This window comes from Chroicocephalus ridibundus, chromosome 4 (genome assembly GCF_963924245.1).
Source record: "Chroicocephalus ridibundus chromosome 4, bChrRid1.1, whole genome shotgun sequence".
NCBI lineage: Eukaryota > Metazoa > Chordata > Aves > Charadriiformes > Laridae > Chroicocephalus > Chroicocephalus ridibundus.
In genome coordinates, this window is record NC_086287.1 from 9,382,372 (window position 1) to 9,410,361 (window position 27,990).

At 45.0% G+C, this 27,990-nt stretch overlaps 1 protein-coding gene across 4 annotated transcripts in view; it reads right to left on the reverse strand.

Annotated features, from left to right (window-relative positions):
* Positions 1–27,990, reverse strand: part of WT1 (WT1 transcription factor) — a 36,052-nt gene that overhangs the window by 2,875 nt on the left and 5,187 nt on the right. For 3 of the 4 annotated variants that reach the window (XM_063332938.1, XM_063332937.1, XM_063332935.1), the window contains exons 2-8: positions 27,058–27,180; positions 26,752–26,854; positions 21,270–21,347; positions 11,609–11,711; positions 10,069–10,219; positions 3,335–3,424; positions 1,867–1,959 (exon numbers count right to left, since the gene is read on the reverse strand). In XM_063332938.1, coding sequence (XP_063189008.1) covers positions 1,867–1,959; positions 3,335–3,424; positions 10,069–10,219; positions 11,609–11,711; positions 21,270–21,347; positions 26,752–26,854; positions 27,058–27,180 — 741 coding nt within the window. The remainder of the gene's footprint in view (positions 1–1,866; positions 1,960–3,334; positions 3,425–10,068; positions 10,220–11,608; positions 11,712–21,269; positions 21,348–26,751; positions 26,855–27,057; positions 27,181–27,990) is intronic. The other variant, XM_063332939.1, reaches the window with a different exon arrangement.

The window sequence follows — 27,990 nt, forward strand, 5'->3', positions numbered from 1 at the left end:
ACAGCAAAGATTGCCATAACAGTAAAATTGCTTGTGGAGACAAAAACCTCTGAATTTGTAGCTTAACAAATAGTTTGGCAGTTGACTTAAAATTAGGATGGAATTAGACAGAAGTCACTTTGCTTCGCTTCATCAAGATTTAACAGGGAGCAAGTTAACTTGAGCTAGGTGTTTTGTTGCAAAATTTAGGGGGAAAGGAAAGAAAGAGGAATGAAGCTACAGGGCAAGATGGAGATGAAAAATCCCCACCCACCACTCAGGATATGTGGATTTTACAGTCAAAGAGCATGACACATCCAAAACCACCGACAGGAGCATCATCCCAGCAGCACACAGCTGGGCTGCAGAGCTCGCACAGGACCTGAGCCAGTGGCAGGCCAGTAGCCCACGCAAAGGTCTGTGCTATGAGGTTATCAGTGCTCCAGTGAGGCTTCTCTCGGCAATGAGCACAGTGAGGCCTTGGATCACGTGGAGCAAGGAAGAACTAGAACCGGGAGATGAGTTTCACTAGAAAAAAGAGAGCAAGCTCTTCACTGATTTAGCTAATCTGGGATAAAAAATTGCTGGAGTCGTGAAAGTCTTGAATTGGCAGATCAGTTAGCAATGAAATGGGGAATGTAGTTTATCCTGACTTGCTGACATGTGACAACCACTTGCCGTTTTGTCTCTACCAGAATGTTACCTCTTGCCAATTAAGAAAATACCTTTCTTCATGCGAATGCAGACAGACCCAGGCCCTGCAGCTCAGCATGAGACTATGGGGAGAACCCAGGAACGCAGCCATGGCCTTTAGCATTTGCAGATTGCAAGTGCAGAGATGGCCATTACTTGAAGCATTTATTTGGCCGGTACCACAGAAAATGCCATTGTTCTCAGGTGAATTATTTCCTTTATTAAAATATCTCTTTTTTTCTTATATAGTCTTAAATATGTGTTTTTAGGGTCCAGAAGAGAAAAAAGAATCCTTAGCAGGGAGAAAAAGATTTTCAGGCTCCTTGTCCATCTGTACAGAGACTAAATTTAAAAGGTTAACGCCAGTACAGAAAACACTGTGACATCTAATAACATGCCAACGTGCTCGGTAAACAATCACTTGGTAAAAATATTGCATGCATTGTGGAAGGGAACAGAAAATGTCAGTTCATAGGAATAATTCTAAAACTTAAAACTAAAATACAGAGGTTGCCGCAGTTGGTCCTTAATGGTGTTTACATTTACGTGAAGGCAGAGTAGACTAAAATGGCCTCCTATTTTTCCCCCTGTATTTATATGAAATACTACGGTTTCTACAAAAAGGTCCTTGAATATTTGAGTAAGCTTTTACTTTCGTGTCTGTCTGTGTGAGTTTGCAAAAGGCACTCCTTTTATCTTCAAGAGAGATTACAGTACAAGCAGCAACAGCAAGAGCTTTGCCCTGCTATCCTGCATTAGGCTCAACTGACACTTAGGAGAAGCATGAGTAGGCATGAATACTTTAGATTACAGACCTTCGGCTGAAGCTAGAATTAAAATTTCTATCTTGCAGGGTTTTTTCAGTAAAGGCAGTAGATCAACTTGATGTTTGTGGGCTGAGACCATGATGTTCATTTCACAAGAGCTGACAAAATATATTTTGCCCAGCTGAAATTTCTTTAAACATGAAGAAAGAAAACGTAGTTTCCAAAATCACCTAAAGCCCTTTGTGAAAAGTGACTGTGGCACTTGGGGAATGTAGTCACACTGAAAAATCAGCACACTCTGAAATTCCTTCTGTTGTTTTGAATATTTAACTGCTGGTTAAGAGACTTTCTAATCATGTAATTTACAACAACATTGATTTAGACTTAAAAAATAATGAAATATAAATGTGAAGAAAAGTTTACGCACTTGTTTTACCTGTATGAGTCCTGGTATGAGTCTTCAGATGATCAGATCTGGAGAACTTTCTCTGACAGGTTTTACACTGGAAGGGCTTCACACCTGAAAAGACAAAAGTCATCTATTTTTATATCCCAACCCTTTTGGAAGGGTGAATCAGCTATTTCTGAATTTTCAAAAGGATTTTTTTTGTACTAGTTACTGTAACTGTTCCTCCCAGCTTCATGCCTACACATTACAGAAAGTCCCTTTGCAACCTCCGCTTCCGATGTCTGGGTCTGAAGCATCCAAACAGAACCCTCATAAACGCCCACTTACACTGTTGGACTAAGGAGGATCTGCAGACTTTCTTAATTCTGGTCCTGTGGCTTGGCACTCTTGGCATCATGTATGAGCAAAGAGGACATAAGGAGAATAGAGGTGCAGAGGTATATTTATATATACTCCCAATAGGCTTAACTTACTTTACACTTCTACTAGTTACTTTACACACTACACGTAAGTCTTGGGGACTGCTTAACACAGATATGCTCTAGCATGCAGTTGCTAAAAATGTATCATCCCTCCACCTTTCAGAGACACTTCCTACATGTCTCAATAACACTGCTTAAGTGGGATCGAACATTTTTAGCAAGAAAAGTAGTAGGCAGAAATCCACCACAGGACAGTAAATAAACCAATTGTCAGGCTGCTCCCTGAGAGACAGGGGACCCAAATGCACTTTCTTGCTGTGACTCAGTCAGAGAAGTACTTGAAGCTCTTTCCCATGTTCCATGCAGAGTGCCCTCGTGGTTCCACTCCCAGACAGGAGGCTGGAGTCATCACTGTCTCCTCTTCTGTGACTTCGGGAAGGGCAGCTGTCTCCCCTGTCAATCTAATCTAGACCTCCGAGAACTCCTGAAATGGGGTGTCTTGACATTTCCAGAAAATGGTGTATGCACAAAAAACAACATGCTGAATTTAGACTGAACTCACAAGTAGTTTTGGCTGTCTTGGAACATTTCACCCAGTAAATGATTCGCTGAGAAAGATTCACAAGTCTAGTTAGGACGCAGACCCGTTCATGACTGCTGCTGCCCTCTCTGCTGCGTGTGAACTGCTATACCCTTCCCAGGCTATTTGTGCAATCCAGCCAGCCAGATCTGTGACGTTTCTCTCCTTGCTGCTCCTAGAATCCTTCTCTAGTCTAGATTCACAAAAGGCTCAAATCCAAGCTTAAGTGTTTTGTTGAACTATGCTCCACTTCTCAACGGACCATACAACACGGTCCGGTACAGATATGGTACAACAATAGTAGTGCTGAAATGCCAATAAAAAAACCAGCTACAGTCCTCTCCTAAAGCTGCCTTCAAGAACTGGGTACTACAGGTAGCACGTATAAGCAGACACAACATCAGAAAAGTAGAATTATACTTTATGGATTGCAATTCACATATAAAGACGAACTCTAATGACCAGAGATGTGTGGTCAACAAACCTGTGTGCCGTCTTTGGTGCCGTTTGAGTTGGTCTGAACGAGAAAATCTCCGTTCACAGTCCTTAAAGTCACACTGATAAGGTTTTTCCCCTGCAAAAGACAAACAGTTTATCAGAAAATGCAGCTAAATGAGGGAACACGTCAACCAGAATATGAAACATGTTACACTAAAAGGCTTCTCTCCTGTCCAGAGCAGTCCAGTGGTACACCAGGGCTCATTTGCTATAAAACCATATCACTGCATTGGAATCAGTAGGGAAAGGCTGGCATAATTCTGCTGCATTGACACTGATTTTGAATCTGCTCATTCTAAAAAAAAATAGACCATTAGGTTAAAGCTACAAAAAATTTCAGATCGCATGAAAATTTTTTATTGTCTTCTCTTGGAAAAGAACAGAAATGTCTTGTTTTATATTTATCAAAAAAACCATATTAAGCCCTTTCCACCTGTTTCAGTAATATATCATTTGTACACAGGAACAACTTGTAGTTTGCTCTAAATTGGATTTGAAGCAAAAACCGAAATCAATGACATCCATGTAGGTGGTAATTTTAACCATACTAATGGATTAAAGGAAAGCAAAGAGCAAAATTCAAGCACAGAAAAATATGTTCTTCCCCAAAACACAAATTATGTTTCTTCCACAAAGCACCGTTAAATAGAATTTCTGGTGTAGGTGCACACCTCCCGCAGGCAAGCCTATGAATTATTGCAAAGCCTCATGTAAATATAAACTCTTCCTCCACCTCCCATACAGTTCAGCAGAAGTCCTCAGGATGGGTTTTCTTGAAATGTGAGATTCTGACTTTTAGAAAAAATGAAATCCCTACAAGCTTCTCAAATGAACATGGTTTTCAACACAGAGGAATTCACCAACCGCATAAACATGCAAAAAGAAATGCAGCAATCGAGGATCTTGAGGAAGGAGGGAAACACTGCTGGCATGTAGCATACCAGAGTTGGTGAAATTTGGCTGCCACAAAAAACCCTAATTTTTATGCTGTTACAGGAGGAGCTGTATGATCTTTCAGATCTGATTTGCATCTCATCTAAGGTCGCTTTGCACAACACTGGAATACTGCAAGAGCCTCAGATATAATTACATTTATACCTACATAAAATCTGTTTACAGTGCCACAGCCCTGCGCAGAGGCCTCAGCACAAGAAGTAATGAAACATCTCTCACTGCAAAGCTGTGAGAATCCTGGGTTTTATCTGGAAGGTGCACACGAGACCAGCTGGGACCTGCTTTGTCTGCGGTGGAAAGCTGAGATGTAAAACAAAGGTCCAGTAGGAAGGACCTAAAGAAAAACATCAGCTGAAGTAGGTGGTGAGTTTGATTTCTCTAAGTATATTTTTAAACACGTATGACTTTCATAGATCTTCATTGCAAGTGTCTGCATTTCTGATTTCATTATGCTGAGGAAATGTATTCTGGTTGCACTGGTATTTTGAGATACCAGTGCAAACAAGTTGAGTTTAAAGCAGAAGCATTCTGATCTAGGTAGCTCTGTATAAGTAGCATATTAAGAAGAGCATTCCAAATTCATACTGGTGTGGCTACAATCAAAATTTACCGAAAGCAACTAAATCTGCAAGAACAAGCTAACTTCCTGTGACAGTCACCCAAAGGAGTTTACTGATTCTCAAACGTAGGTGTGGACAATTTCCATGTCTGCTGTGCTTAATTTATTAGCATCAGGGATTAAAGTTGCCACAGGTGTTTGAAATAGTTCCGTACACTTTGACCGCAAGGACTCCCTGGGGGGTGCCTGCTTTTCAGAAACCACTTACTTCCAAGGAATTCAGCCCTTTGGCAGATTTAAGAGGGGGAATGTCAGCAGAGCAGAATGCAGTGACAGGATGATTGTCTGCTAATTGCAATATAAACGCAGAAGATGGTTAAGGAGGTATTTGAATAAAACAGTATAGCGGGTCTGATGGCATGCACATGAAAGTATTTCTTTAAATACTTTGAAATATAATCTTGATTAAATTAAGGACAAATTTAACCAATGCATATATTAAGGGAATCAATCCAAGATGCTTACACAGAGATATGATGTCACTGCGTAGAAAACAAAAAGCAAACTAACAAAAAGAGGCACAATATTTGGACAGAAATCCTAATTTCCCTTTACTTCCACATCAGCTAGTGCCAAGGAAAATGGCTGCCGACGCCAACTGTCACATACCTGTTTACTCCCATAAGGTTCATCAGAACAGGAGGACAGAAATGTCCCAGATTAGAAAAAGTCTGTTAGTACCTCATTAAATCACTGTACCGAGAGGGGTTAGAGCAGTGTCTAGTTTCCCCAGGCCTATTAAAGTCTCTCCAGTAAAAGGCTAAAGTCTCTTAATGTATCAAAAATACCCCATAATGCTGCCAAGTTCCTAGGTGATCACATACAATTTCAAAACAAAACAGGAGTTGAAGGTGAAGCTTCACCGGTGCTTCCACCTGCGACTTGGAGGCTTTTACATTTCATTACTGGAAGAGGGCACACAAAAGAAAGGCTAAACTTGGTGCATAATGAAATAGCCAAGATGAGAGATGAGAAAGATAGGTAGTAGTTCTTTAATATTTAGGAAAATATTTAGAAAAACTAAAGCTCAACAATCGCAGAACAAGTATGAATCAGCCTTTGCACATATCGCAACAAATGCTTCTAATACAATAAACCTATTTGCTAAAAAATAGCTAACCTAGAGGAAGCACGGGCACATTTTCTCTGAGGCAAATTCATTTGCCCAGACGCAAGGGAAAACAGAAATTCCTACTGCCATAGCAGTTGCACAAAATATTTATAATCTTTGTATTTAATTAAAGAGTGCTGCAAGAGCAAAAGCTCATCGCTAACAAGAAAACATGAGAGGAAGCTATTTTTTGAAACCAGAGCCTGCAAGTCTGAATGAGAATCTGAAGGCTTGTCTACCCTCCCTTCACCAATTTAAACCCCTGTTCTTGTATATCCACTTAATCAAATGACCACAACCCCATAATCACAACTTTACCTTGCTAATATATTTCTATTCAATATAATTTGCTTTAGCAATCTTAGATAAAATGTGTGTGTGTGTTTATTTAGTGGGGGGCCTTTATAAGTAACAAACAGCTCCTGTCATCGTCACACTGGAGTTCAGGTGTGAGATGTCATGACTGTTTTGAAACTAATCTTGTATTTTAATTACATAAGTATTGTTATTTTATGCCATAGAAATAAAAGTGTGAAAGCAGCCCATGCTGGGTGAGGCCAAAGGCCCACCCAGCCCAGCAGTCTCCCACCGCGGCGCACAGAAGATGCCTGCAGGAGAGCAGAAGATAGCAAGGGTGCAGCAGTACCTCCCCTGCGCACCCTCCTAGTTCCTAGTATCCAGCAGTTGATGAGTTAGCAACTTTCTAAGCCAAAGGTGGCTTTCTATTTAACACTCATCAGTGGAGTTTCTTTCCATGAATTTGTCCAGTTGTTTCTTGAACCCACGTAAGCTTTCAGCTCCCACAGGATTCTGCAGAATGCTATTCCACGGCTTAAGTATGAAGGCCAGTATTTCAAAGCAACATTGATGAAAGAGTGCTATCCTAGAAGTTACCACACTGGGCTCTTAAGAGGGGAACCTGTGCCTGTGCTCAGGCACAATTACACCCATTTATCAATTTATCATCTCTGTACATAGAGGACACAGCTCTGTCTTTCTAAGGCGTTGTAATGATGAACTGCACTAATGACTGTAAAGCATTTAGCAGCATGGTGACATGTCATAGTAAAAGGAGATTTGCTTTTGTCAAAGCAAAGCAATCATTGTTAGACGATAAGCATGAAAATCATTATTAGACTGCATCCCTTACATCCCCAGCGCCTCAGCAATTCACCACCGAGGCCTGAGTCCCCTACCACCTAAAGGACGACCTTCATCATTTACAGATTCTCATACTTCCTTAGAAGCTCATACCTGCAGTTGAGCATATTTAGGCTGAAGAATATCCCTGGCAAACAGGCAGATAATATTTTCTCTAAAAAGATGCTCAGCTTTCCATTAGGATAAATCCAGTTTTTCCAATGTGTGGCACTGAACCCAAAGGGTCTCTGGCAAGAATGCTGATGTTTTTATCATAAATGAAATTTATGGAAGTCTAGACATCAGTCTGTTTCTGCAAAGAAGTCTCTGAAGTCTGCCACAGGATGACAACTCACATTATTTGCTGTACAGTTGAAAAGTTATAAGTATTTTTTTATTTCCTTTCAGAGGCCTTTCTACTGCAGCAAAATACACCAAGATAAGAAAAAAGCTTTTTTGGCTGTACATGTTTCAATAAAGGCATTGTTAACAATGGATAAGCAGTCTTGGAGGGTACAAAATGTCAACATATTTTCAACTAAGGCTATGTTGAAACATTGGTAGAAACTGATTACAGAATCCAACTTTGTGTTTCAGGACCCTGCTTGATTTTGCAATACTGCAACCGGTGAAGAATGGAAGATCTGATGGGCCAGTCCTCTGTAAGTGTCTATTATAGAAAGAAAAGATAATCAAGTGCCAACGTTATTCTGCAAAGATACCATCTGCTGTTGTTATATTAGATATATGTAACAGCTTGTTTTCAAATCACGTGTTCATAATCAAAAACGTTGACCTACCACTACATGAAGAAAGGTGGAAGAGCTTCAAACCCATGAGTGAATCCAGAACCACCTTACAGGAGGACTAGTAACATTTTATGTTGGCTGTAGAGAGATATACCAAACACAACCAAACTATCTTCCACTTGAGCTGATATCTGACTGCTCTCCTGACTTTACACTGGCTCGTCAGGATCCCTCCCCATCAAAACATTGAAGCAGAAGAACAGACACATCCCTTTGTTTAATAAGAATATTAGATGTCATGTTTTCCAGCGACTTTCTGTTTAATATGCTAATTCCACCAAGCCCAATTTCTGTACCTAGTAGAGAACAACTCCAGCACGGGCTTTTGGAGTTCATTGGGTTACAAACAGAAAGATGGCGAGAGAGCTTATGAGACATAATTATCAACATAAACCAACAGCCTCGCTTGAGTCATACTGTCCCCTTAAGATATCCTCTAACATATAAAAACAAGCAGGTGGAGAAAAGAAAGAAGGTGCACAGAAGTGTGAACTGTAGCTGTCGTAGCTGTTATCAACAAGACGCACACGTTCTTCATAGCAATGATTTTCTTTACCCTGTTCCATTATAGAACAAACCAAAGGAGGGCCATCTATGACCTCAAAGGCAATGGGAGAAGACTCTCTAGGGACGCTAGATGGCCATAGTCCATCCTCTACGTCTTTTGGGGTTTTTGTCACTCTACATGCCTAGATTATAGGTGGTATAACTCTGAAAATGTTCTCCAGATAAGGAAAAAAAAAAAGGATGTAAGCAGAAGTCCTTGTGATGCATCCAGATATAGTATTGCAAAAGCCAAGCAACTAAATGAAATAAAATACAGGACCAGAACAAAAAAATTATGACTGTTAAAATACAGAGTAAATAAATTTAGGAATGAAAGAAATAGTGATTATGAGAAAAATTCAGAACTGTTTAGGCATACTTGAGAAAAATACTGCAATTAATGGACCGCAAAAGATCTCCAAATTTTTTTGTTTCCAATTTATTTACAGAAAATAGAATAGCATTTCTGTAGACCTTAATCTCTAAAGGCTAAATTTCAGTTACAATCTAAATTATCTTGAATGTGTAATCTGAGCAACACTGAAGATGTCTATCTAAATATTTTGTGACTTGCCCATTCAGAAATTATAAATGCTTCATAATGTTGATTTCTCACCTATAAGTATTTTACACAATTAACCACGTGGCCTCTAAAAGGACAAGTTTGCAACTATTTTTTATGAGATGTCAGACAATCTGCTAGGTCACTGCAGTACGGATAGCCTTCCTGTTGTCTGCTTCATCACTTTGACCTTCTGGCATATTAAGGGCTAACTGAACATCCATATCTACAGATTTTATCCACGGATTTCTAGATTAGCACAGAAGAACTGTCTAAATAAAAATATGATAGGCAATCAAAAAAATGCATAAGGAGCATATCTAAAGGTATATCACAGTTTTGCATTTCCAACAGTATATATCTCCCCTATAGGGGAAATAATTCTGTTTACTCTTTGGCAGCGTGCAACAGGGCATTTGATTTTCCATGAGATGTAACTTACATTGCCTGAACATTTTAGTCTACAAATGACTGGCTTCAGGCTCAATTCCTCATGGAAAGATCCCATAGCAAGGAAGCTCATTTGCCAATCCCTGTCTCCACCCCCAACCAGAAAAGGCGTACACAGGAGGACAAGAGGATGCTAAATGTCAAGGTTCCTCTTGCAGAGGAAACTTCTTAATAGTTAACAAACAGTTCGGATTTGGAGTGAGCTTTGACGCTCCCAATTAAAACTAAAAAAAAGGAAAAAAGAAGATTCACAGCCATGAATGATGCTCTGTAACAGTAAGAGAAGGAGGGAGATGATCTACTTGCTGTCAGCGCTGCTCTGTGTTTTTCTTCACTAGATTCAGAGTGTCTTCTGCATCCAAAGAGGGATTGCCCAGATGACAGAGCACATACATACTCATCTGACAGATTCTCGCTGCCCCTGACCTGGCAGATCATTTCTTGCACCTTATGCTATTTTAAAATCACCCTGCCCTCTTTGCTGTCCGGTGCTGTAACGTGATTTACACCGATCCATGTTGACACTTACCAGTGTGCTTTCTGCTGTGCATCTGTAAGTGGGACAACTTAAAGTATCGCTTGTTACAGCCGGGGTACGCGCACATGAAGGGACGTTTTTCATTCGTCTCACTTGCTGACCGGACAATAGTTGGAGCTACTCCTGGCACCCGTCGGACATCCTGCAATGACAGAGACTTGCTAATGCAATTGTGTATGTTCTCAAGCTTTTACTGAACATACTCAAAGACAAACAATCAGAGGCACTTCTCCAGGAACAAAGAGATACTTAAATATATTATACTGCAAACAGGCAATTTTATTTCATTCTACATCAATGAAGTACAACCTTAGTATACCTTAATCGGTTCTTTGCAGAGTATTAAAATTATTTGAAGGTGAAATACAGTGAACTCTACTTATTAAGTTCTCTCACCAATATTTATATGCAACATTAAATGGGCCATACTCCGGCTTCACGTATAATCACACAATCTGGAAGAACACTCAATGGCATATAAAATAGTTTTAGGCTTATACCCGTGTAAGAGAGAAGAGCATGAGCCAGAGTAGCGTTTACTCTTTATTTTAAATACTCATGTGAAGTTCAAGGAGAGGGAAATTAATGTATTGCGTTAATACAAATTGGTAAAAAACAAAACAAGAAAGTCCATCTAGGTGGAGCTGGTGAATAGTTCAGCCTTAATGCATTTTGGCCACTGTCACAATGTTCCATCAAAGATGATCTTCTCCTTCTGGGATAATTAACTTCCTTAAAGAATGTCAACTGCTTACTTTTATTCACTCCAGAAAAGCCGGCTCATGAGCCTATTTCTGAGAGCTTGCCGCTGAAAAATGACTTGTTAAACTATACAGAAAAGGAGAAAAGATGCTATCTAAAACCTTGATGTATGTTGACAACATGGAGCAACACAGAAGAGGCAGATACTAGCTAATGACTTTGCCATCAGTTTTAAGAAGGTGTATCTTTTACAGTGGTATTTATTGATGATATGACTGTTTTAGAAAGGGAGGAAATTAACTCCCATGAATGTTAAGTTCCTTCCAAATATTCACTGATTACTTAGTCATTAGGAAACAATCACTTATTATATTTTGTTTTAAGGAAGGATGTTTGAATTAGTAAAGTTTCAGAAATCCATAAAAGCAAAAATGTCATCTAACACTTTCTTATATGTAGTTATGAGACGTAGTCCAATGTAACTACAGAAGCTTCACACGGTCAAAGTGATTGGAGCTAGAACTTGGAAACTGGATTGTATATTTTGGACCACCCTGAGAAGCTGGTAAGGCATATTGCCTCGAAATAAACCATTTTAAATGACTGTGTCAGAAAGAAATCTTACATCATACTTCGATGGCTTCAGTGAAGTCTGGACCCTTATGCGAAGCATTTCTCGATAACACAGGGAAACCGCAAATCAAGGATGGGTTTATAAATACCAGTGAAGTAGTAAATGAACATTATAAATGGGCAGCAGTTTTACTTCCGAACATTATAAATGGGCAGCAGTTTTACTTCCCTATGAAGAATGTTCTACTATACTCACTTGTATGCCTCTAAAAACTCCATGGGTGTGTATTCTGTACTGGGCCCCACAGCTGTATAACATGGGAGCGCTGTGGTTCTCATTTTCATATCCTGCTGTATGGCTGTAAATAAAGAGGGGAATAATGGAAACATGAAATATTTTTCAGTACTCAGCTCCACGTGAGAGGTTTCATTTCTTAAGTCGGTGATAACATACGCAGAGTTTGCTTTTATAGCCAGTATATCCAAGTTCAAATGAAATTCACCAAAGGAAGCCTGCTCTGCCTTCGTATGGATCTGCTCCCGCTGGCACAATGCACTGACTCCGTACATACATCTATTAGGATCCATTAAGACAGCCCAGTAAAAAAAAAAAAAAAAAAGTCATGATTTGAACTCTGATGTATTTCCACAAAGATTTTAGGTAAGAGGAAAAAATCCACATAGCAGCATAACTGTGTCATGTGCACATGTACACGTTATTTATCAGTTAAATGTGGGGCTGCCTATTGCTAATATCTTTTGGAATGAGCAAAATGCCTCAAGTTTCACATTAAGGGCAGTGGATTTTTGTCAGCACCTCATGACTCAGATATTACCAGATACTACCAAGAAAGTGATGACATTTATAAGAATAGCAGTCGTGTCCTCATAAACAGAGATTACAAATCAGTGTCCAAACTATTTATCCCACATATCAGCTTGCAGGATGCGCTACAAATTAACCCTTTATAAAAATAAAGTAAAATTTAAAAAGCAGTCTATCCCCACAAGGTATAAATTTTCAAGATCTCTCATGCAGCATCATCACAATAATTTTAAAAATTTGTAACCTTTCTTGTGTTTTGGGGGTGTCACAACCATATGTTTTATCTAATTATATTCTTCAAAATCCTGTGTTCTCCTGTCCAGACTGTTAGGAACATTGCTGTGTTTCCCATTTGCAACCTTCTTAATGTCAAAAATTATGTAACTAAATTTTAGGTTTTGTTTTTAAATGATTATGTTACATCAGTGTGTACATTGCCACATATATTAATATACACCGGCAAGGGTAAGTGTTCATGTTTTACGCTGCGCTAGAAATCAGAAAGCCCAGAACAAATCCCAAGGGCACGGAGCTAGGGACAAAGATGGATACATAGGATGTTATCCCAGTCTTTGCCAAATGCTTGCAATAGCAATTTGAAGGGGTCCCTGAGGCCCAGACTCTCATTTCACTGGTCCTTCCTCTCTCTTCACTCAAAGTTCATGTGCAGAGTAGAATTACAAGGAAGTTTTAAACCTCTTAAGTGATTTGCAGAACAGCCAGTGGAACTGCAACGCGGGAGATGTCTAAACGGTTTGTGAACCTCGCTAAAGAGGAGGGGAGCAGTGTTTGTGAGCAGCTCGTACAGCAGCGTGGGTTGCATTCCTCATTATTCGTCCCCATAGCGGCTTGCGGGATGCCACCTGGCAGACGTGTTCCTTTTGATCCATTCCTTTGCTGTTTAAAATCCTGGCTCCACCCAGCTGTTCAAATCAAAGGCTACACCTTTCAGGAAGGTATGTTCTGTTTATTTCAATTTTAAGTGGCAAACTGGTGATCGTAATGAAATAAGTTATAGGGTGGTGGCAAGAAAGTATCTCTGTTCTGTAGTAGTATCGGCAATAATAGGTAAAGGAAGATACCATTATCTGATTTAAATGAATTAAACTCGTCTCTAGACAAGTACCATGTGTAACTAACTAGGGTCTCCTCTCTGCTCAGGGCCCGGATGCGGCCTTTTGTTCCCTAATACAAGTAACAAATTACCTTTTGCTCAATTCAGGTTCCCCACCAGCATTGCGTTTCCCTCTCTATTTAAAGGCAGCAAAAGCACCCAACCCCTGGTGATACCCATGCTGACCACAAATTAAACACTGCATTTTAGAATAGAAATCAAATGAGAACTACCATTTATAAGGAATAAGTTCTGCAGTAGAAGCTATTTCTGAACTGTAACGTAGCAGCAAATCAAGGGTAGACGTGAACTTCAGCATTAGTCACCCTGAGTATCCGTGTAACCTCGTATTCACACCCGCACTAGCAACCTTACGCATTACAATAAACAAGAGACACAAAGTTAGATAAGAATTCCCAGGACAGAACTGACAGAAACTTTAGGAGGAGGAAGAGGAATACATAGTAAAAGCTTGTACCATAAAACACAGCCCAACTTTCCCTCCAAATTCACATGGTTTCCATCTTTCGGTGATAACCTGGTTTTGTAAAGACCAGTCAGTTCTGAAATAATTCCTCCCAGGAATAAGCAGCAGAACAAAGACCCTGTTTGTGCCCTAAGGAATGACTCTACGAATGGCAGGTATCCTCCAGATGATTTCCATCCCAATTTTTACTGCACAGTTGGGAAGCCTTCCTCAACGTTCAGGCTTTTTAATATTTCCTCCCATTATTTCCAGTTATACTTCCAATGCAAAGCCTTGAAGATTAAAACCTGTTTTCCGAGACTTTTTGACTCGTAATATACTAAGTAACGAATAGCCATCTACTTAACCAGCTCCCTAGGAGAGACGCTTTAATAATCAGGAACCCTAGTTCCCGTTTTACTTTGGGCACATTTCCATCAACATTGGCTGGTACTCAGCGTGGTCATAGGGATGATGACAGCAAAATGGATCGCGTGAGAGTTCCTGTTCAAAATACTATTTATTCACTATGAAGTGCTATGGAATAATCTGACCTTCAGGGAGACAGAAATGAACAGGTGAATGTTCTTTCCAGTCAGCAGAGAAAGTGGAACACTGAAGGAGGAGTTTTTACCAACCGCCCCTACACTGCTGCTCTCTTGAACGTCAACCTTCACTCTGCACCCATGGTAACCTCATTGTGAAATACTCTTTTTTTTCTTCTTCCAGCCTCTTTACTCAGTGTATCCATGATGTGTGCCACGAAATGGATACCACAGTTTGCACAGTTGGCTTGTTTCATATTGCTGCAATTTATATACTAAAATAAAAGCACCGATAGAAGAACCGATATAAATCTCCTAAATACGTTACTGAAACTCAAACACCTGCTTTATTGCATCCAAGAGATAATGATCAGATGCAATGCTACATACATAAGCAATACAAGTAACTGATTAATTTGTACCTGCAGTACATTAATTAAATGGAAATCTTAAGTGGATAGGAGATTCCTCAACCTTCATCTTTTCTAGTCAGGCCCTCTATGTTTAAGTAGCCAAAGAGAAAATGCCTGATATGCTTAGGACACTGAATCTATAAGTATACTCATGAAAAATTATCCTGATAGAGTCTCAGGGCACTGGAACAGCCTGCCCAGCGAGGGGGTTGAGTCACCATCCCTAGAGGTGTTTAAGAAACGTCTAGATGTGGCACTTCAGGGCATGCTCTGAAGGGCAGAGATTGAAGGTTGTTTGGTTGGACTCGATGATCTTAAGGGTCCTTTCCAACCATGAAGATTCTGTGATTCTGTGACTAGATAGCAGCCTAGATCTCCACCAAAGCCTTGCAACGTGTACACTCTACACCCCAGATCCACTAATAATATGTTATTATTAGACTCATTAGAGATTACAGTGCTCTGTTCAGATGAACAGTGATAATCCAGGGTAGATGAACACTGATACTTCGGGAGAGCCAGGCTTCTGGGACCAGGCCCCCCCTGTTCACTCCCAGCAGGACAGGCTGCTCAGGCAACACCACCGCAAGCTGGAGAACTGCCAACGGAGCCGCCGGCCGCCCTGCTGCGAGCACACGCGGAGCACGACCGAGAGCACGGACACAGCTCCACAGCTCTGCCTGCCCCGCTCCAAGGGCTGAGCAGCCCCCGGGAGAAATTCAGCTAAGGTCAGGGGGGATAAAACAGGGGGTGAAGGGCTGAATTAAGCAAAGAAGGGGGGGAAAAAATCCCCAGTAAGGCCAAGAGCTCTAGTTAGGATCCCGCCTAGATCTGGTCCCTCCAGAAGTCCTAAAAGGAGTCAAAACTAAGCAAGACGCAGACCAACTGGCCCGCCAGGATCCAGCAGAAATTTTTGTTCGAGCAAGGACTGAAGGATTTGGCCTCGCAGCCTAGTTCTGCCTTTACTCGTAAATATACAGCTCCCTTTAACTACAATGGGAACTGCACAAAGGCAGAAATGGACTGTAAATACTTAGAATTCGAGTTAGTTGGTGAAAAAAAGGACTCCGTATATTTTGTTCTCTGGTTCTAGGCAGCCAGAAACAGACCTGGCAACACAGCCATAAAATGTAACTCCAGATAACTGGGAAACAAAGGCTGATACTGACGCAACGTAAAACACTAAGCAAGCGCTATGTGTCGTGGAGCATTTAGAAGCGCTTGCATTTACCATTAGCCCAGCAAATCCTTAACACTCGGAGAGTAGCTCTTTTAAAATGATTAATCTCGAAGTTGTACAGATTGTACAAAGATTACTAAAAATGAAGGTTTTACAGATGAGAATGTGTGATGAAAAACAGAGCAGCTTTAGAGAGTTGTATCAATCTAAGTGGTTATAAAAAACCTCATAAAAGATGACATTCTAATCTGAATATTTTAAAAAATAATCAAGCTGCAATTTCTCTCACACACCATTTTTACTTTGTTAAACTGAAATTGTCTGTCTAATGTATAAAGCAGTTACATCTTAATCTGAAGAGTTAAGCTTTTTATTATTATTTCATAAACCAAAAAAGGGAAGCTTTAGGGCATACAGAGGAGAGTTAGAAAATTTCAGATGAAACGTGAATACACATTGATTCATGAGATTCAGACTTGGAAGAATAAAAAAAGCCAGAAAGCAAGATTACATAAAACAGGCACCACATTAAGCCTCAATTTAATTGTGTTTCAATGCAGGAACAGGAATTTTAGGGTTTAGAAACGGAGCCAAAAATGAGGCAAAGTGAGGGTGTGGGCTAGTCCCGTTGATAACAGAACATAAAGGAAGAGAAGTAGAGTTAATTCCCTCTGCTAAAATATTTACCATCCTAGCACCCTGGGAAAAATATGTATGGAGACAGCGAAAGGATTCTGATTAGTTATATAGAAGATCATGTTTCGGCCTGTTTTTTGTCTAATACTATTACGGAGGGTGGAGTATAAAGCTGCATTTTTATCTGTGGTTTCCAAGGCAAAGGAATATTAAAAAAATGTGACTTCACAGCTTACAGCCCTTCTGCCACCTTCAATGAGAAAACCAGCTGGTTGATGAAAGGAAGGCCCTGGATTTTCGGGGGACCCTACTCTCTCTGACTTCAAGCGTCTTTGGTTTGGGTTTTTTTACCATTGACCTGAGTGGAATCAGGATTTCACCCAAGACTGCCCTTCAAAAGGAGACCCTCAGCTATCAGTGGGAAAGGGGAAATGCAGTATTAGAGACAACGGGTCATTGGCCATTTCCAATTCATGTTGATTGCAGAACTGAACCCAAGGAGGGAGCTTTGAACCTCCAAATTTTGCTAGCAATACCACCAAAGCTAAACAGAAAAACCTTTACAATTCACTCCTAGACAAAATAAATTTCCACTGTCTTGTTTTGGATGCAGTTTTATCAGTGTTCTACAGAGATCATACCTAATTTTCCTTCCAGTGAGCCTGAGCAAACAGCAATAAATACAAATTTCTATGGAACATGATGACTATTTAGCACCCAAGCAAAACTAAAAGGGAAAAAAAACCCAAATTTTGTCTGGTTATATGCTCAGATGACTGTTGGAAATAAGGATCCAAACTTTTTACTCAAGCAGGTGAAGAGACAACTACGCAATATTTCTGTTAAGTCTTGCTGTTGGGTATGTGGCTACGCTTCTTGCCCACCGTACCATATCATTTCCTGCTTGGTGTAAGTTATTTCCACATCTCTCTTATTCAGAATTCATCAAAATATCAAGGAGGAGTTTACAGTCATGAGGTCTACCTCTACGACACTACGAAGGGAAGCAGCATTTTCCACACTGGACAAATAAGAAAGCAACACAACAATATTAAGGGCAGAAACTGAAGGGAAAGGTGTCCACTAATGTGGGACATCCATTTTAAGACATCCGGGACCTGAGTTCTCAGGGCGATAAGCAAAGCACCCGCTGACTTTCCCGCAACAGTGTAAATCTGATCTCAGCTGCTCTAAACAAAATACCACAAAAGAGCAACAAACCACCAGCAAACAGTCTGAAGAGATAAAATCCAGTCCCACGGTGATGTTCACTGCCTTAACCATGAAGTTTTCCTTTCAGATGCTGGAAGCTGCTGTTCTGTGTGACAGCTCTCACAGAGAAGCCAGCCCTCCCTCTTGTCTACCCAAAGTTCAGAAGGTGACAGACAAGTCCCCGGACAAACAGGCAACACATAAGCAATGCACTAGCTCGCGAGACTCCAAATGTGGACTGTTCTTCCCGAGTTACAAGCACAACTTGAGCTAAGTCTTTGTCACACAGAACCTAAGTGAGAATCTACAACACAGATTCAAGCCACTTGGACTATGTGGTAGCAGTAGTGGGTTGTCATCTTCTCCAGGGACAACAACTTGCAGAGAGAAGCTTATTTGGGGCTGTCAGACTTCCTTTTGGTTTGCCAGCAGATAGAAACATCTAGAACTCAACTTTTAGGACCTGCTCCATGTTCTGGAGTAGCCTGGCTGCAGTCTTTTCTGTCTGCTTCCCCGTTTACACCTCTCTCCCCTTCCCCTGCCAGTCTATCACGTTCTTGTCCTCTGCCAGAAGACAACGCCCTGTTCACCACCTGTGTCTCTCTCCACAACTTAGCAATGGCTGGTCAGGAACTCTATTCCACACCTTCTACTGCCCCCCTCTGCTTGACACTCAGGCCATCCCTTCTGCAGTTTCCTAACGCTTACACCTACTGAAAGCACTCAAAGACTAAAACACACAAAGAGACTTCTTGCCCTCAGTTCCAATAACCAGCATTAAATTATCCAGGGAGGAAAAAACATCCAGGAAAAAAAAGTCTTCTGAGGCTTGAAAGCCATAGGCTGAAGCAGGCTCTGAGCAGATAAAATCATTCGATGGTTCAGATGCCTGGCTCTTGCCTCTGATCGCAGACGAACAGGACTGTTCATAAGCCTGCAACTCAACGGGAATGATTTTCACGACGACTGAAAAGGACACGGCTTTGGCCACCTGACAGTATTCCTTGCCAAATTTCAAACTTTTAATCTGGAGTGAGGGATTCTGGAGCTGATCGGTCAAATACTGGCAAGAATGTAAACAGCTAAAACTAGAATGCTCTCAGATGGACCTCTAGATAACTTAAGCATAGAAGCTGCTCACTAACTCTACCTGAAATGCACGGCAACAGCTTCATTTCATTCCATTAAACTTATGCTGAACATGAACCCCAGAAAACAAGCTACTGAACTGGTCTACTGTCAAGTGTAAAGTGTATGACCCATAAGTTTTACATAATTGTAGAGTTCTCTAACTATTTGCAGAACTTACTGGCAATGTTTTCTTCCTTCTTATAATATGCAAAAGTCTTACCGAAGCCAGGAAGAAGTGCTGGGGAGAACTCAGGGCAAGGAGCTAAACAAGGACTGTCATCGTTGGACAGAATCTAGAAGCTCCATATTTCAACAGGAAGACCGATTCCAAAAATTCTTAAATTACAACTACAAGATTGAGAAAAGCATCTGAAATACTAAACGCCTGGGAATCACTTATGAACAGTTCATATATTTTAAAGATGTAAATCTTGGGAAGAATACCTTATGTTCGTGGCAACTGAGATTGGAGGTACTGTGTATTGTAACTCTCAGCCAGAAAAGACAGATAACTATTTTGGCTCATATTACCAGTGATGAGGCTATGTCTAGCACTGATTTTCCACAGATTCTACAATCTTGGCCTATACCAAAACTTTCAGCTTTGTTTTACCATAGATCATTCATCTTGATTTCTTTTTTTCCCCCCCTTTCATGCATCCTAGGTCACATACTTTACACTGCTAACAGTCTGACTCCTGGACAAGTAAGAAGCCATTTATTTTGTTCAGTACTCCTTTAATATTTCTATTGTGTCTTTTTTTTTTTTTTCTTCGCTGAATTCCCCAAAGAATAACCTCTTCCTTGCTTTAATAACTTGGACCTCAGTCAAGGTTGATGTGTTTCTCCATTTTGCAGGATATTTTCTTCAGAAGAGACAAAACAGTGTCTAATATTGCAATGACTGATCTTTAAAGGGTACAGCTTAAAGAGGAAATCAAAAACACTTTTGGAAAAAAAGTAGGAAATAACCTTTAAAAAGAGAAGATTGGCAGCGAAGACACTGAACTGTACACAGTTGTAGGATTTGGGGATCTTCTCAACCACAAGAGAGTTCCTTCACAGATCTCTCTAGGCTCAATTCTCTAGTTCATTCTGATTAGATAGTTTACTACGCTACTATCTTCTCCCTCTAATCTTCAAACACCATTTGTGAATGAGCTAGGAGCAGACCCATAGTATTTTTTTTCCTTTATCACACTACAGCACTGTACACAAAGTCCATCTTGAACAAGGTTTTCACATTTTAGGACAACCACACGAAAGCATAGTCCTATGCAGGCTTTTCTAGATTTCCCCTGTTGTTCACTTGAGGCTGTTCGCACACGCTTGGACAGTGAGGACATCTCAAAGCAAGTTGACGATACCTACCAAGGTAGTTGTGATATGTAGTTTTCATGGCCAATCATCTACTCAAGAGCAGAGCAGGCAATCTTTGGCTTTGGCTTGGCTAAGACCAAAAGGTGGCTCTTTTGCTCATGGTAGTGATCGTAGATGAAGCAAGGTGAAGTTGTGGCGGTCCACCAACCCAGCGGGTCTTGCTCCTACCTCATGCCCCCCTGGGTGCCTCAGAGGACAACCCACCCGCAGCAGGACCACCGGAGGCAGCGGGCACCGGCACCCAGAGCTTCGCACCGCCTCGCTCGCTCCTTCTCCTCTTCCTCCCCCGCCATCCCGCCCTCACCCCCGGGCCGGCCCCGGCAGGGCGGGAGCCCGGCCGCCGGCAGGGGTAGGCCCGGCGGAGGAGATGCTCGCCCGGACCGGGGGCCGGGACCGCTGTAGTGTCCCCCCCCCGCCGCGGTCGCCACCCCGGCGGGGCCCCGCGGCGCCTCGGGGCCTTCCTGCCCGCCCAGCGGCAGGAAGCCCCGCGGGGGAGGCGGGCCGGAGCCTCTTCCCGGCAGGTGGGAGGGCGACAATGGCCGGGAGGAAGGAAGCCGGGAGGCGGCAGGGCCGGGACACAGGACGTAGGGCCTGGCGAAGGGAGGGAAAGGGAAGAGGGATGGTAGGAAGGGGCGACAGCTCGAGGAGGAGAGTGCGGAGGGGACGCAGCTGCCCCCCCGGCACCGGGACGGGGACCGGGACGGGGACCGGGACGGGGACCGGGACGGGGCAGAGCGGGGCGGCTGCAGCCCGCCCCCGGCGAGCTTCGCCTTTTAAATCCCTGCTGCTTAACTTAATAAACCTGAACCAGCCAGCACCCTCACACTTAATTTACCTTATTAAAAGTATTTTTATAAACACGGTAAGCTTTAACCGGACGATGAGCCACTGTCGGACCAAAGCAGTTGTTTTTCGTGGTAGTGACCGGATTCGAGTTGTCAAACCCAACGGAAAGGTACTTCGGTAACACGGCTACGCGAGGGCAAAAGATTGGAAAAGAATAAAGCGCCTTACCCCTTCAGCGTGGATCCCAAGTTCATTTGATTCCATGTCATGCATTCAAGCTGTGAGGTCATTTGGTATAAATTGTCGCTGTTGTGAAAATACATAAAATTAGAGCTAAAATTACTGCGATCAAATTAAAATCGATACGTCAAGACAGCAACATTTTCTTTGTTATTGTTTTTAAATATATAACAGTAGAAAGTGAATTTATTTTATATAATCCATTTTATCGATGTATTATGATTAAAAAAAAAACAGAGGGAAAAGGAAATAAATGAAAAGAACGGGTGTGGGTTGAAAAGCCTCTTTTAATCTGCAAGCCTGTCAATTTGCAAATAGCTGGAAGCGGAGACGTGAAACTTTTTTCCTTACAGAAAAGTAATATCCGATATTGACGCTTTGAAACGAATGAAACGAATATCGGCAGCCTGGCGGGCTAAAGAAGGGGGTTATTTGTTTGGAAAAAAAAAAAAAAAAAGAAAAAAAAAAGGCAAATCTGTTAACTGTTTTAAGCGGGAGTGTGAGAGACCACGTGGCTAATGGAGCGAAGCGGCTATCGCGACTCGTGATGGATGTTGCTGCATAGAGGGGGCTTGACAAGCGGGAGAAAAATGGAGTGGCTGAGCGATAAACGAAGCTCCGCCGCCGGAATACGCTCTTTCCCCGACGCTGCACCGCCCAAACCAGCACGGACGAAGTTTCCCGACCATCTCTTTCCAGTTTAAAGTGGGAAACGCGGGGAGCGAGGGCGGCCGCCGGTAAACGGCGGCGGGCGGAGTTGCCGGGGGGGGGGGCGGCGGGGCGAGTCGCTCCGCGGGGCTTTAAGCCCCGCGGAGCGACTCGCCCCGCCGCCCCCCCCCGCCAGCGAAAGGAACTCGCCCCGGGGGGGGAAACGAAGCGGGAGCCCCCAGGCCTTTCAGACGAACTCTGTGATTGATGTCGCTCACAATAAACGCAAGGCTCCCTGTTGATTAATTACACCTAAATTCGCTGGACTTACGCGGCGAATTTATATCATCCTCTTATTAGAAGAGAGGTCGGGTTTTTTTCCTTTTTTTTTTTTTTTTTTTTTCTCCTTCGTCGCAGGTAGAAGCGACCTAAAAAAGTCAGATTCCAGTGGGAAGCTTTTGCATATAAAAACAAATTAAGTGACTTCAATCTCGAAGTATGTGTAATATCATTTGTCAGTATCACTGGACACTATTATTCATTAGTGTGTCTGAAGTGCTATTATGCTACTACAATGTCCTGCATATCAGCTCAGGAATTGTTAAACTCTCCTGCAGTTTCCCCATTTGCAATAGCAGTCCGTGCTGGTCTGTGCCAACTACGTTTTGCAATTCCACGAATTCTTCCTGTAATGCTGCTGTAATTAATTCCTCCAGGACCCTGATTTTTATTAGAAGTGCCCGCCCGATGCATTTACAGCAGGAGATTTCCCTTTAACTTTCTTTCGCTTGACAGTTCATTTATAAGAGCCTCCCCCACAATATCCACTTTTCCCCCTCCTTTGCTTTTTCATAAAGCAATACACTTATTCATCTTGTCACTAGCTCGCAGCCACTGTATTGCCTGCCGCCTTTGGGTGACAGTGTCCACAACAAACCGCTCCGAAACCAGCCCGGTGTCCGGCGGCGAGGTCTTCGCCTCCCCGTCTAAAGCTCCCTCCCGCCCTCCCCGATATACCGCCGCCCTTCGCTCCCGCCTTTGCGGCTCCGACAGCAGCTTAACGGCGGAGCCCGAGCTGGCTCCAGCCTTTGGAGGGAGCCCGGGGTGGCTCTCGGGCAGGCTGGCCGGCCTGTGAAGCCCTCGGAGGAAGAGGGCGACAGAAACTCCGCTCTTTCTGCCGGACACCGCTCTGCCGCAGCCGGTCCCTCTGGCTCGGGGCGGCCCCAGCAGAGACCCGCAGCCTTCGCCCCCCCCCCCCCCGCCCTCCCGCTGCGGTTGCGGTGGGGCAGGAGCCGGGGTAACGAGTGACGAGGGGAGCAGGCGGCCGGGTCGGCCCCCGACGCCAGCCCGGCTCGGCTCCCGGCTCCAGCCCGGGCTCCGGCCCCACGCCATCCCGGCTCCGACCCCGCGCAAGGCTGCAGAGGGGGGGCTGTGTGATCTCTGCTGCCGGCAGTGGCCAAGGGGAGAAATTTCTTTTCTCTGGCGACGCTGAGCCCACGACGCTGCGAGGTTTACACCTCGAAAAACCCGGGATTGCCCAAACTTTGGCTAAATCGTGTGAAAGCGGCCCCGGGGCGGGAGGCGGGCGGGCACCGCGGGCTCCGAGCCCCGGCAAGCCCGGAGGCAGGAACGGCCGCGCCGGTCGCCGTTTGCCCGGGGGCCACCGGGCATCGATGCAGGGTTAAACACCTCGCATCTGACGTGTGACAGAGAACAGGACATCCCTAACTCCATTTTCGCCTCGCCATGGTTTATTATTGAGAGTACCGTGAGGTGATCTCATGGAATTAACAGCTCCTCTCAAAATCTCGGCATTGGACGAGGTCTGAATGATAGAAGGAAAGCGGGGTCTCCGGGGATATGCTTGCACTGATTCCAATCTGAATCCTTGGCCCTCCGAACGGCCACGAAGAAGACACTAAAAATAACTTATTTTCATTACGGAGGTACTTTTAAAGAGAAAGGAGAGGAAAGAGGGGGGGGAACATTTCTACAACGGGGATTAATGTAAGTTGGAGTGGAATAAAAGGAAGTCAACGCTGAGCAAAAAGGGAACTTAAAAGGAAACCAGTAGTAGATCATATAGAGTTTGTTTTGGCCTGCATTGCAGTATTACCGAGTTCTTGACCTCTGCACAGAAAGAGCTATAATCTGAACCGAGACTCCTCCACTTTTAAAGTCTTTGTAAGTGTGACTCACAGTAAATTTTCAACATCGAGCATGTTTACTACATTAAACAGCGCGAGGTAGAAAAGTTCACATCACCATTTTAATGGACCCACAAATGCTAGTCATCTAATGCACACTTGCAATCTGTGCGGGTTTGTCATCCATGTCCAGCCATCAACAACAGGCGCAGCGCTCCTTGGCAGGGGAGCGGGCTGCGCTATAAACAGAGAGTAAGTAGTTACCGAGGCGAGAGATTTTAGAGATACTTTTGCTTCCACTATAAGAATTACGATCTTTTAACCATTTCTTTCAAGCTGCTGCCTTCCCAACCGCTTTTGCCGGTGTGAGGAGCGACAGACACCACGAACCCCGCCAGGCCGGGGGTGAGCACCGTCCCCTGCGCGCTCGCTGCGCGCAGCGCTCACTGGGCGCGCAGGGAGGCGCGCAGCACGCAGGGGCACGGCCGCGGGCAGCCTCATCGCCCCATCCCTGCCCGTCCCGGCGCTCCAGTTGTCAAAAAAGAGCTGGCAAACTTGACCCGAACTGCGAAAAGCAAAGTAAATCTTCGCGAAGGAGGTACGGAATAAACGTGGTCTTAAAAAAAAACACCTTAATATAATAATAAAGGTTCTGCGAGATCAGTATGAATATTGGCTAAGGCAGTGCTGTCGGTTTTCAGGCCGTTGGAAATGTGGCTAATGAGTCACGCCCGTTTTTGCACGGTAACTAGTCACCCACTTTCTTGACAACACTTTCTAGGAAGAACAGTTGTGTCGCAGGAAAACCGTGTGGTTTGTTTTGGTTTTTTTTTCCAGATGCTTTTGAACACGTGCAGGAGGGACGAGGGGAGGCCGTACCGAGCTCACCCACCTGCTGGGGCTTGGATGCTGGCGCAGGCTTTGCGCAACTGGAGCTGCCCTCCACAAGCTCTGCCCTGACTCACCCCACACACACACACCAGTATTGGCTTGTGTGAGGTTTAAGGGCTTAAATCCTTATCCTACCGAAGTAAGCAGTAAAATTCCCGGGGGGGTAGAGTAGGATCAAGGCTAAGATTGGGAAGGAATCGGCCCCGTAGCTGCCCAGGTCCGTGTCCCGGAGCGCTGGGCGGGAGGTGGCGGCGTTAGGGCGATGCCAGGCTGCGCCCACCCCCTTCCCGACGCTTCCTCGGGAGCGGCACATGGAGGAGAGAGCTCCCGCACAAGCAGCGGGTTTCCTATCGGGATCACACCTCCCAGGACCGGCCTCGCTCCACTAAACGTACAAACAGGGGGGGAGCGCCCGCGGTGCTAGTGCCGCCGCCGCCGCCGGGAGCCCCGACACCGGAGCCGGGCAGGGGACGGCGAGGGCGAACCCGGAGGCCCGGGGTGGGGGGTGGGCGGGGAGAGCGGCGGCTGCCCCGCGGCGTCTCGGGGCTGCCCTGTCCAAGCCTCCCTACGACCGTATTTATAGATTTCCCTGCGAGGCGAGCAATCTCTGTCACTTGAGCGCAGGAGTTCGCCCCGCCAATTATTCTGCAAGCTAATCTCTCTGGATAGGCTTCTTTCCTTCCTTCATTACCTCATTCCCTCCTTCCCTTGACGTCAGCTCACGTTCATTAGCGAAGTGGCTTCTGGAAGTGACAGAATTTTGTTGTCCCACGTCCAGTGTTGATTAATCAGAGATGATATAACCGGCCTACAAGAGGAGCCGCTCGCGGCTTCCTTCGCCGAGGCATATTGTTTTGTGTGCGAGAGTTACTTAGCAACTCCAAGATACGGGACTGGCTCCAAGTTCACAAAAAGTTGAAGAATAAATTTTGGGGAACTTCTTTGCTCGCTAAACACGTTGTAAAACCGGGAGAGACACGCCCAGCCCCAATGCCAGACCGACGAAAACGGGAAGCCGCGCTCGCAACGGACCCGTCCGTTGGCAAAGGGAGTTCGTGCTTGCAGCAAAGCTCCAGGAGCACCTTTCTCCCAGCAAGGAAATCCGATAGGTTTATTGCCCCGTTTTCATAACCTCCCTGCAGGCCAGTCCCCGTCGCTCCTGGGAGCCACGGGAAGGGCTCTTGGGCTGCACGACGAAGCCCCTGGCCGGAGCTGAGTTTTAATTGCCTGCCCGCTCCCCGTAACCGTGCTCGCCAGCGGATGAGCGCACCTGGGCAAATCCCAAACCCTTCGCACCAGCGGGCTCCGTCCGGGACAGGCGGGTCCCAAGGAGGCCCGGCAGCCCGCTTCCTGGAGGCGGCCCGCACCTGCCGCCGGAGCGCGGCTCCCCCCAGCCGGCAGCGCAGCGACAGAGCCCCGCCGGGGGGACTCGGCCAGCGCCGAGCAGCCCCGCCACCCCCCGCCACCCCCGAGGAGGCCGGGAAAGCTCCGAGACACGGCGGGGCCCGGGGCGGAGGACGCGGCGGCTTTTTTGGTTTTGTTGGGGTTTTTGGTTTTGTTTTTTTGTGTTTGTTTTGGGTTGGGTTTTTTGCTTGGTTGGTTGGTTTTTGTGTTTTGGGTTTTGTTTGTTTGTTTGTTTAACGTGTGAATCTTGTTTTTCTTTAGAGAAAGGAAAAAAAAAAATCGGTTTCCCCGCAGAAAAGAAAACGCTGTTGGAACGGCGTGCGGGGGAGAGGCCAGGTCCGAGCAACAACCCGCGCAAAGCCGCCTGCCGGCGGAGGTACCTGTTGTAGGGGTTCCGGAGGAGCAGGGCCTGGCTGCCCGTGCAGCTGTCGGTGGGGGTGTGACAGCCGTACACCGGGGGAGGCACCGAGTACTGCTGGTCTCCTGCGGAGAAAACCACAAAGAGTTACGCCCTGCGGCGACCGTCCGTGTGTGTCCCCCGCCCTGGGCTGCAGCGGGGGCTGCCCCTTCCTCCAGCGTCTGGGCAGCTCTAGCTCTGTGCCTGGGAGTGGGGGGGCACAGCGGCGCGACACCGGGTTGCCAGCGGCCTTTGAGAGGGGTCCCCGCGGCCGGGAGGCTGAAATTACCTAGCGAGGGCTGCTGGCTGATGGGGTCCTCGTGTTTGAAGGAGTGGTTTGTAAACTGGGCGGCGTGGTGAGACGGCGTGTGGCCGTAGCTCGGGGTCCCGTCGAAGGCCACGGTGCTGTAACCTGCCGAAGAGACCGCAGCGGGGTTAAGAGGAGCCTCGAACCCCCTCGGCCACCAGCTCCCCGCGAAGCCCCCCCTGGGCGGGCGTCGAGCGAGAGGAGCCCACGGACGCCGGCTCCCATCGCCCCGCACCCAGGGCACCGCCGCCCGCTGCCGAAACGCTTCGCTGTTATAGATTCCCCCCCACCAACCCGGTGCTGATGCCCACGGTGGGGAAAAAGACACGGCAAGGCTGTGCCCCTTCGTTCCCCGTCCCACCTTGCCCCCCCGCCCCCCCCATCACACGCTCTTGGCGAGGCTGCGGGCGCAGGGCGGTGCGGTGGGACCCCCGCGGGACCCCCCCCGCCCGGGCAGAGGCGAGCCGGGCAGCCCGCTCCGAGGGGCGGAAAGTCGGAAGTCTCGTTCGTGTTTAAAGAGAACAGATCGGCTTCGGCAATAAAAAGGATGTTTTCATTAATTGTTGCTCATATTAAAGAGGAAGATTCCCATCTGCTCAGTGTACTCCTCTGCCGTTTCCAATTTAGAAGTTACCCTTTAATCTTTCGTTTTTTTCTTTTCTTTTTTTTTTTTTAAGAACAGCTTTCTGAAGAGTCTGCAATAAAGAGGCAGAATGTTTCATGCAAAAATAAAACTCCTCCTTTCAGCGAAAATTGCTCTCCAAAATAATAAACAGCCTATTTTGTTTCCTACACCGAGCAGATTCAGATGGAAAGAGACCACCTCTGCTGACCCCGGGCCGACACGAAATCGTAAATCAGGTGCTTGGACACCAACTTTCATTAATGACTTGGAGCTGGCTAAACAACTTCAGC